The 11,409-nt window shown below is 41.0% G+C and overlaps 1 protein-coding gene across 1 annotated transcript in view; it reads right to left on the reverse strand.

Moving 5' to 3' along the window:
• The window catches only part of LOC104521412 (WASH complex subunit 2A), a 36,555-nt gene extending 25,469 nt beyond the window's left edge, over nt 1–11,086 (reverse strand). The window contains exons 1-10 of the mRNA XM_029083869.1: nt 10,928–11,086; nt 9,249–9,314; nt 8,404–8,577; nt 7,639–7,732; nt 7,176–7,234; nt 6,339–6,386; nt 3,814–3,918; nt 3,215–3,302; nt 1,927–1,995; nt 1,455–1,567 (exon numbers count right to left, since the gene is read on the reverse strand). Coding sequence (XP_028939702.1) covers nt 1,455–1,567; nt 1,927–1,995; nt 3,215–3,302; nt 3,814–3,918; nt 6,339–6,386; nt 7,176–7,234; nt 7,639–7,732; nt 8,404–8,577; nt 9,249–9,314; nt 10,928–10,957 — 846 coding nt within the window. The 5' untranslated portion in view covers nt 10,958–11,086. The remainder of the gene's footprint in view (nt 1–1,454; nt 1,568–1,926; nt 1,996–3,214; nt 3,303–3,813; nt 3,919–6,338; nt 6,387–7,175; nt 7,235–7,638; nt 7,733–8,403; nt 8,578–9,248; nt 9,315–10,927) is intronic.
• Nucleotides 11,087–11,409: the final 323 nt, after the last annotated feature.

Genomic DNA, 11,409 nt, shown 5'->3' on the forward strand with positions numbered 1-11,409 from the left:
TTGCCTGTTGACCTATTGTGGCTGCCTTCTAGTACAGTAAGGCCTCCTCCATCACACAAGGTAGGTGAAGATAAACTACCCTTCCTAGATGACTAACGTCCAAGTAACAGAAAACCAAGAACAAGTGTATGCAGGCAGGCAACAATCACAGATAAATCTGCTTGGCTCTCCTGTGTCTACAGGATATGGGAAGTAGACTCAGCAATAAGTAACTAAGAGGCTCTAGTGATAGCTTCATCTGAATTTGTATCGACACAAAGCTGGCTTGCACTGTTGGATTTTTTTTTTTTCCTTTTTTTTTTTTAAAGCTGTTGGCTGCCACTTAAAAAGAAAGAACTTTAATTTTTTTTTTTCAATAAAGGCTACATTTGAGTAGAAAGCGCTGCATAGAATTATCCTCTTCCCTTCACACAATACCCCCGTCTGGTGCTTGTTTGCTATATTCTAGCAGATTGGCATGGTAAGCTTGAGGTCAGCTGTACATGAGGTTTCCTTCCAAATTTTAGTCTAATAGCCTCCTCAGCTCCAAGGAACACCTGGCTTTTGTTCTAGTTACAATGAGGAATACATCCCACAAAGGCAACAGTTTGGCTACTGTTCTGGACTATGCTTGACTGTTAACAATATCAGCTGCATGATAAAACCAGAGGCAACCGTTTGCTTTACACAGCTGCGCTGTCAAGATTCTTAAATCTTAAGTATCCCTGACATCGGGTTTCTCTCTCCCTCCACGTGCACAAACAATGTGCACAAAAAATAGGGTCAGAAATGCACTTTGTGCCATTCTTTCATCAAGTCAGCTATAGATACAAAGCACAAGAGTAAGCTTAAGGTTAACTTTTCTTGCCACTGCAGGTAACCCAGGCATTGTACAATAACTAGATGAAAGAATATAACATAATCACAATAGGGAACTTTTAACAGCACAGAGAGAGAAAAACCCAACAGCATCACTGTTCAGATATGGTTTGTGAAAGACAATGTAAAGGACATCATGCTCTCTTTCCTCTCAAACTTCTTTCACACCCAGGGAGAATGAGAGAATGACAAAATTCAGTATTCTCACAGGCATTTTAACAGAAATCTTCTGTTTTAAAAGAAACAAACAATATGGCATTTGGTTTACTTCCACAGATAAAAGCGAGGTAGGTGCTAAGTAAGGTCTGCTGGAATTAGAACCTGTCTAATGTCACGACAGGACTACACTTGCATCTCCAACAGCGCCACTGCAGAAGAGAGGGCTTTCTGCCGAGACAAACGTTAAGTACCACACTTGTGTAGTTTTCTTTCTCCACTGGAAAGCTACACTGTTCCACTATGCTTCAATGTTACCAAGCAACAAAATATTGTTTCCCTTCCCTGCCTTCCAGAGGTAAGAATTTGTCAGGATTTTTTGTTTTGTTTTTAAAAGGGACGCACACACACTCCATTTCTATCCTTTCCAGCATTCTCACCTCTTCATCATCAAAGAGACCTGTTCCACCACTGAAGAGGCCACCCCTAGAGCCAAAGGGTGTGAAGTCTTCATCAGTCAACTTAGGAGGCTTGAAGATGTCCTCATCTTCATCTAGAAAGCACAAGAACCAAGAGCTGTGGTGCAGCTGACAAAGTTTCAGGAAAGGGAATTAAAGAGACATAACAAAAACTGGTTTGACTCCATCCCTCTCTCATAAACATGACACATACAAAGAAGCTGCTGTAGTCAGATTGAGTTGTATATGGCTGCTCCACAAGACCACATTTAAGGAGGAACTCCCACTAGGCCTTGTTTTACATGCACATCACAACCCAGATTTGTGTACACACTCACCTTGAAGGATGCTTACTGATATCCCACCCAGTTTCTAGAGTAGATGCTGCAATTTCCTAAGCAAAATTTCAAATTTCAGCCCACAATTCAAAAAACAGGAGAGGAGGAAATCCTACCATCCGATGGTACTCTCACTTCTTTCTTCTCTTTCAGGGTTTTCCTTGTTTCGGTCTCTGGTGACAGGGCTTCAAGAACAAAATTTTGAAACACAAGTAAAATTGTCCATCTTTACTTGTAGCCTATGACCAATCTATGACAAAGAGAACCTAAAAAAATTAATCTAACCAAGGCATCGTATACATTTTCATATGAATCAGCTCACTTAAGCAATTCTATGAAGTACAGGTTCTAAAACTGGCACCTAAAATTGTAATAGCATCATGCTGTTAGACACCGTGGGTTCAACACAGTTGCCCACACTCAGACTAGGGTCACCTGAGATGCCAGAGAGCAACACAGCATTCCAGATGCTGCAGGTCCCACACAGAGCACACAGAACCTTTCAGCATCTCAAATGGCTCCAGACATATTCTTGATTCAGTTACCTAAGGCAAAGCCAGAGTTTCATTCCCTCTGGCCTTTCCACTTCAAGGTTACTTCAATGAACAGAAGATTTCCCTGTAACTGAGCAAGGTAAGCTGGTAGGTTTTATACTCCAATAGCCACAGACCTAGCTTGATTATTTGAACCACACAAGAACACACAAACACTGTTCTTGTCTGTTCATGCTCTCAGAATTACAGGTCAAAAGGAGGCTCACAAGCACTTGCTACCTCAATTTCAGTCAGCTATTTTCAATTCCTGCGTTGCTGCAAGAATAACTCCTTGAAAGAGATCTCTCCCTTTGAAAGCGATGCAAAAGTAAATGCAGTATTAGTCTAAAATACCACTGAAAACCGTAGCAAAGTTCCTGAAAACACAGCATATTTAAGCCACAAACAGGAAAAAACAAACAACCTACACTGCCTGAAAACATACATCTACTGCTTGAGGAGTTTTCCACTGTAGAGTTCACAGAAAGACTACAGTGACCAGTGGCTTCCATACACTTACCTGAAACAAGGGCAAGAACATGTGGTCAAACATGCAGTTTTACAAGCAGAGGGAGAATCAGATTGGAGAGAAAAACCTTTGCAATAATATATGTGCTTGGGGAGTGACCTGTCTCACCTGAAAGCAATGTGTTTCCAATATAACACTCAGTGGATTCCAATTCATTTCTGTAAGTTACGGTTTCTCAGAACACAAAACAGTGTCTTTAATTCCTCTCACTGGGTTTTCACCTAACACATACTCAAGTAACATATCTGTGAAACTTCTATTACACAGAATGTTCTGTCCAACCCTCTAATAGAGTCCTCTACTATCTCACAAGCCCTTATCAAAGCTCAGGAGTTAACTTACATGAACGCTCTTCGTCTTGTTTGACTGATACTTCTCCTTTGATCCGGGCTGCCAGCTCATCTGCAAATGACGTTGGCCTCTTCTTTTTCTGAGGAGTAGAGACAAATAGCAGCATATTCCTTATATACAATTCAGTTACCAACTTGATGCAATTGCAATGATAACTACTGTATTCTACAGTCTCAATTCTGCAATATCCTGTCTAGACTTTGACTGAAGCCCTCAGAAGAGGCAATGCAGCTTTCTATTAAGAAGGCAATTAAGAGATTATGCATGCATGAAGAAGAAAAAAAGTAATTTCTAGTCCCTTATGATCACATGAATTTTTTATGTTACCTCATTTTGTGATCAGGACAAACAAGAAGCAATTTACCACATGCAAAAGCAACAAGTAATTTCTTAATGAACTTCATAGACAACTTTGATGCCTTCAGGTAAAACCTGAACAACCATGGTCAAAGACCATTCGGGATTTTTACAGGCCCTCTCTACAGGATCCCATCCCAGGTAACTGAGAGCTACAATTATAATCCCTGTAAGGACAGATTTTTCATGACGGAAATCAAGTCTCTCTCTACAGGGAGGTACCAATTACTTACAGGCCTTGTGCTTTCATCTAAGTCTCCATCCTCATCTTCCTCTCTTTCAGAGCCAAAGAGGTCACAGCCATCATAATCATCTTCATCACTCATCTGTGCTGCCCTCTAAAAAAAAAAAAAAATAATGCCCTGTTGCGTTCTCCTGAAGTTGGCATACAAAACAAAACTACATCTATTAAGATAAAATATTCAAAACAAACTTACTGAAAGGGAAACATTCAGCCAGTCTGGGGTACTTCAGAGCTTTTGAGAGATAAGGAAGGAGTGCTTCTACCTCCAAGCAAGTTGCTGCATTCTCTAGTCACCCTTGCGGTGTGTCACCAAATATTTCCAGACCAGAGGAGCAACTGAGGACACTAAGTCTCTCCTCACAGGAGCATATCACTACTATACAAAAGCCTGAACTGTTTTGGCTGTGCTGCTTCCCTTTGTTTATGAACTCCTAGCATTTAGCCTTAACTCAGGAACATTGTGATTAGCTCATAAAAAATTATGTCATCTTGAGTTATTCCTAAGGTGGACAGCGGAACGACAGACAATACATGCCCACATAGAATCACAGAGTAGTTTAGGTTGGAAGGGACCCTTAAAGGTCTAGTCCAACACCCCTGCAGTAAGCAGGCACATCTTCAACTAGATCAGGTTGCTCAGAGCCCTGTCCACCCTAACCTTGAATGTTTCCAGGGATGGGGCATCTACCACATCTCTGGGAAATCTGTTCACCCTCAGTGTAAAAAATGTCTTCCTTACATCAAGTCCAAATCTACCCTCTTTTAGTTTAAAACCATTACCCCTTGTCCCATCACTACAGGCCCTGCTAAAAAGTCTGTCCTCATCTTTCTTATAGGCCCCCTTCAAGTCTCCCCAGAGCCTTCTCTTCTCCAGGCTGAACAACCCCAACTCTCTCAGCCCTTCTTCACAGCAGAGGTGTTCCATCCCTCTGATCATTTTTATGGCCTCCTCTGGACCCGCTCCAACAGATCAATGTCTTTCTTGTAGTGAGGACTCCAAAGCTGGATGCAGTACTCCAGATGGGGTCTAACCAGGGCAGAGTAGAGGGGCAGAATCACCTCCTTCAATCTACTGGCCACGCTTTTTTTAATGCAGCCCAGGATAAGTTGGCCTTCTGGGCTACAAGTGCACATGGCCAGCCCATGTCCAGATTTTCATCCACTAGTACCCCCAAGTCCTTCTCCACAGGACTGCTCTCAATGCCTTCATTCCCCGGTCTATATTGATACCAGGGATTGCCCTGACCCAGGTGCAGAGCCTTACACTTGGCCTTGTTGAACCTCATGAAGTTCATACAGGCTGACTTATCAAGCTTGTCCAGGTCCCTCTGGATGGCATCCCATTCCTCAGGCATGTCAATCACATCACTCAGCTTAGTGTCATCTGAAAACTCGCTGAGGGTGCACTCAATCCCACTATGTCATTGATGAAAATATGTACTGGTCCCAACACGGACCCCTGAGGGACACCACTTGTCACTGATCTCCATCTGGACATTGAGCCATTGACCACTACCTTCTGGATGTGACCATCCAACCAATTCGTCATCCACCGAACAGTCCACCCATCAAATTCGTATCTCTCAAATTTGGAGAGAAGGATGTTGTGGGGGACCATGTTAAAGGCCTTACAGAAGTCCAGACAGACATCTGGATCTTCAGACACCTAGGCTTCAGTCATGTCATTAAGAAAAAGAGGACAAAAAAGATGAAATTAATTGTAAGCTGGTATCGACAAGAACCCAAAAGTTAATTAAATCATGAACCACCCAAAGATACTTGCTCATCTTAAAATACATCAGGCATACAAAGTACCTCATGATGTCAATAAAGCTTAATGCAACATCTGAGTGTTTTTGTAACATTGTTTTATCAATACATAGATTTTAAAAGGATTGCTTTTTGAAACATTGTTCCTTTGGCATTAAACAACTTCAGACTCAGCATCAATGTCTTTTGCATTGGCACATCTAAACATGGGTAAGATTCCTTTTCCTACTACCAATGACTAGTCAGGCTTGAATTTTTCAATGTAAACATTTCTTTTCCCTTTTCATTCATTATTCATACATACTTTTCAAACATTTAATACTGTTCCCATCTTTGATTTCATGTCATATCCAAACTGCACTGCTCCTTACTTCTTGTCACAGCAAGTTTAGAATTTTAATTATAGACCAAATAATCCTAGAGGAGCCTCATTTTCCTGGGGTAGATTCTTTGAAATCTCATTACTCCAAAATTACTCCTGAGGAAAACACACATCAGGCAATGTTATTCCACATATGCTTTGCATCTAATGATGGCTTGCAAACATGTCTTTAAGGCCAACCCAGGTTCAATTTCATAATGCAGCGCCATCTGGCCAGGACAACATATACAAAGTTATACCAATCAGGCTTAGCCAAAGATTTTAATAGTTGATTGTCTAGAGCTCTTATTTCCTATTTCTTGTATCCCCACTATGTCACAAGTGGAAAGTCTTCCAGGTTGTACCAGAGTATTTAACCGTACCATCTTTTGGTCATCTTCACTAGGGTTTCCAAATTCATCATCTGATTCCTGTAAGAGACCCAAAGACAAGTATCACAGGTTATTTTTGTCCAGTGGTCAAGAGAGGACTCAGAAGCTCTGGACTTGCTTACATCTCCTCACCATAACCTGACCAAAGAATTGTTTCCCCACCGTTGACCATCTTTATGAACAGAGCTCACTAGAAAGTCATTCATAGAGCAAAGACAGCAAGCTCCATCTGACAGCACATTTGAGTAACTCAAAGGGGATTTCACTTTAATTGAGCAAAGATACCAAAAGCAAACTCCTCATGAAAAAGGGAGTACTTCCATAGCACAGTTACAAAGCAGAGACACCCCAGCCAAGGCAGGCAAAACACAGTAGAAATTGATAGTCCAATGCGGCAGATTTATGAGGCAAAGTCTGGAGATGCATTACTGACACCTACTTAACCTTTAAACTTACTCCTGTTAGCCTCCATCCCATTCTTTGTAACTAATTTACAACAGATTTGTTCTCCATAAATGCAATTCTTGAAAAAAATTTATTTGCTTCACAAACTGAAATTAGACTGGAATAAAACACTTCAGTTTGAAGGATTCTACCGTAAGAGCAGTTAGATCCAATACCACTTTATTGCTCCTCTGAAAAGCTGCAGAGAACACTGCTGCATAAGAATAATAACAAAAAGCACATTTACCACAACTGACATAGGGAACAGACACAATGCAATATTATTTTGAGACTCCACATGAAAAATCAAGGTAGCTAATGGCCTCATAAACAACCAAGGACTCATGAATGCTTGTGCAAAGTAGCTGGTACTCTGTCACTTACCTCTTCATCCTTCTCTTCACTGTCAATTACACTTCCACGGTCGCTATCTACTGATCCTTCTGTTTTAAATGAAAACAGAAAAGTTAAGACCGGACGCAACATCTGTACACAGAGCAACGCAGGCACCACAAATATTGACAGCAACTTAAGCCTTTGTGAAGGGAACTAAAAATCAGGTGATAAGAAAGAGTGGTTTGGAAGAGCTTTGAAGGCGGCTGAAATTTGAGCACTTTGCATTTCTAATACACAGAGCACAATTTACTGAGAAGTTACTGCTTTGCATACCAGAAAAGCAGTTGTTACAGCACCATGCACATTTTTTTTTCCCCAGCTAATTACAGTGTATGTCTAAACATGCAAGAACACTACACAGTGTAACCCAAACTGTGAGTTAAACCAGACCAAAATCTCAGATTAGGAACTAGTTACTCGCATAGGAATAAAAGGTGATACCAGCACATACCTTCACTAGAGAGATCTCCAAGGCCAACATCATCTTGTTCCATAAACTGCTGAGAGCCAATCAAGTAAGGTAAAGGTCTGTCAATATAGAGATCCTGGAAAGAGACAACATCAGGTCTTTCTGACATCTAGGAACAGCTCTACATTGCTGACAAAGACAGAAGTCTTAAATCCCTGGTTTTAACTCAAGGAATATACAAGTTGTTTAAAGAGAGTCCCGACAGACACATGCTTCATTTCAGCATGCAACTGGGTGGGCCATCTGAGATTTATTCCTTTTGAACACTATCAAAGACGGGGGCTACTTCTATTTGTGTGGTCCCAATTTGCTTTCTAGGTGTCATCTAACATAAGAATATCCTTGCAAAGACTTCCAGGCATCAGTCTTACCACAAATCCTGCACCTAGGGATCTTAAATGCAGGGAGAACAAAAACTGTAACGCTATGGTTTGTACCCTAAAAAGCACAAAATCTAAAGGTCCTGCTCCACCCAGAATTTAGATTTCCCTTTCCAAGTTGACTGCCATTAAACTAAGTCCCTTTAGCGTACCATACCTTAATGCTAACCCAAATGCAAGACAAGCAGGCTACACAAGGAATAGCTTAGGAAGGAGCACTTCTCCTTCAGATGTAGTCATCAAATCCTCTTTTTAGGTAACAGATATTAGTTTTATACCAATTCAGTGATACTGCTGACAGAAGCAAAGAGCAAGTCCAACAAAGCCAAACACAAACCCATGGTCCCAGCAAGAAAGGTCTCTGTACCTTTGGCTCCAGTATCAGTTCCACCCTTTCATTACTTTCTTCCTCTTCTGAGTCAGAGTTTCCTGCTTTGATGTCTAGCTGTTCAAACGCACTGTCCAGAACTTGCAACCCATAATTTACTGCTTCTTGGATTTTGGGGATCAGATCAGCTTCTTTCTGTTCCCGTGTCTTTTCCTTTAGTAACAGGAACAACACATTCTCATTGCACTTTACTCAAGACTCAATCTCACTGCAACACACATGCAAAATTTTAACTTCAAATTAGTACAATAAAAGCTTTTACCCTATATGTAAGGGAAAGACCTTCAGAGCCTTTTTTTACTTGACTTAATTCATCTTTATCACTCCCAGAAACAGATGTTCTAAATACCCACACCAGCATATTACTATCTTATCTGTGCTCCCAGCCTGTTAAGGGAACATTTATAGTATAATACACCTAGACTATAAGATGTATAAAAAGTTCTCTGAGTTTTTATCCCTGGGAATTGCAATCAGATTCTGCTTCCCCAATTCACTACCTCTGAATCCAGTAGGAAGTTCTCAGTTCTACTGCTGAATAAACATGCATACCCATTTGAAAATCAACACATAAGTCCTGTCTACTAGACACAGTACTGAGCTTGGCAAGGTCTTAACACATTATCATACACTGTAGTAGCCTCCAATGTTACTGTCAACTTTATGTTTAAATGACATACACTATCCAAGCAGAGGGACTTCAAGGAGAAAGGAAACAGCTTGGTTTGTAAACTGTAAAAGTCTGCAAAATAAGTTTGGAAATGAGAAAGTAGACAACTGCTGCAAACATACTGCCAGCACTCAAGGCAGCTTAAGTTAACTACCTGCTCTGTTTTGTCTCCAACGTCAGCTTTGGGAATAGGCTCTTCCACTTCTTCATCATATACTCTCTAAAAATTAAGCAAAATTAATTCAAGTAAGAACAACATAATGCTGCAGGGGCTAAACCATGGGCACCACTAACAAAATAAAATACACTATTGATGTGTAATTAGTTACACATTAATTCATTACACATTTGAAAAAGGAAGCCACAGATGATGCCAAGCATCTTCATAGCCTCCTTCATGCACTGAAATCATCATCCTGAAGTTACCATCAGGCAGCTTGTCAACCCCACTAAAGTAATTCAAGACTGCAAATGTCACTGCAGTAGTAGAAGACAAGTTGACCACTTAACCCTGTTCACAGATAGACCTGAATACGTTAAAAAAAGCACTGTTTTAACCTTGCTAACAAAAAGCTACCCTAGAAACCTTCAAAGGCAAAACAGTTTACTTAGGGGCTGCTTTCCTTTTGCTTTCTGTCACTTAGTAGCTTTCCTTCTTTAGCATTTACCCTTCTCCTGTACTTACAGAGAAAGTTCCCATCCTCCCTCAGCCTTCAGTTTGTTCTGATGATCCCTCCCATCTATCTCTTTCAGCATTCTTTTGTAGGCTCAGCTACAAGGAGACACAGGGGAATAAAGTCTCCCTTGAACCTGCAAACCTAAATCCAAATCTCTCAAATACAGGTACAGTTATCCCCTGGGAAGAGACAGATCTCTCACATTAACTAAATTGAGAACTAGAACTGAGGACCTACTTCTGTGCACTTAAATTCGGGAACAAACAGCTTCAAGCACCCAAGACTTCAGACATTAGGTACAAACTGTTCTCAGCAGAATCATTACACTGAACAGCAAAGGCAGGCCAGAAAAGACACTGCAGCTCTAAAAAAAGCCACTACCACAAAACCCCACAACAGAAATCCAGATTTCCGTTGTCTTATACTCTGCCAGCATCTTTCCAATAACAGCATCATGGCTTCAGATAAGACACACATGGCCTGAAAACAAGGCTGATCAAAAGAAGTCACCTGACAAAACTCACAGTGCTAAAAAACCCTCCACAAATGTGACAGACTAATAAACTTTTACATCTTAATTATAAACATGCTGCTAGTGATACATTGTTGTAACAGGCTTTCAAGTCTAGCTTCTTCTAAAGTAGCAATATTCATAAAGTGGGAATGTTAACCAAATGTGCTCATCCTGACAAAATGTAACAAATAACTGCCTACAGTCCAACACCTTTAATACCAACTGCTTTTAGCATAAAATAACACCACTGCACAAATTTACAGCACTGTATGACATTCCTCATATTTAGAGCACCAAGTGCAGCCAAAGCTACATTCATGCCACCTGTATATACCAAGGCACCCCAGAGATCCCACCTCATTGATAGTCTTAAAAACAAAACTCGCATCTCCATGTCACATATAAACAAGGAAGGAAGGTACCTCAGAAGAGGCAAAAGGAATCTGCCAATTTTGGCTAGTAAACCACTCAGGAAGGAATTAGGACACCACACCACTGAAATCAATTAAAAGCCACTTCATCTCTAAATTAGTATCAGGGTGATACTAACTGACTTTTTGTCAAATAACTTCTCCACATGACAGTAAGGGACACCACCAATGTTTGCAGAACAAGCTTGATACCAAACAAGAACATACTCACGTTCTCTATGAACTGTGTATTGGACAACATAAGAAAGTCATTGAAGACATTATGAAGGCGACAGTCTGTGGCTTTTGTTTCACTAATCAATCCATCTACTTGCTTTTTGATTTCATGAGTCCTGGAAATGGTTTGCTGTGAGAACTCTTGTAGAAAATGCAGAAGCTGTTTACAACAGAGGAAAGCAACAGTCAGCATCCAACTCCTTTTTCTTTTGGCACCGTTTATGACACAGGCAGAGTCAATCATACACTTCAACTGAACATCAAAATGAACACAGTTTAGACTAAAGCATCCCCACGTCCACCCAGGACCAAGTCTCATCCGACTGTTTCCACGTTATTCCGCATTTCTTTTCGGGCCAACTCCTCATTTTAGTCCTCTCGCCCCTCTTCTCGGAAGCGGGAAGCAAGGGGAAGAGCCTGCCGACCGCCGGGCCCTGACCGGGTCTGCCCTCCCCGCGTCCCGCAGCACCACCCCCC

This window comes from Antrostomus carolinensis, unplaced genomic scaffold (genome assembly GCF_000700745.2).
Source record: "Antrostomus carolinensis isolate BGI_N321 unplaced genomic scaffold, ASM70074v2 scaffold972, whole genome shotgun sequence".
NCBI lineage: Eukaryota > Metazoa > Chordata > Aves > Caprimulgiformes > Caprimulgidae > Antrostomus > Antrostomus carolinensis.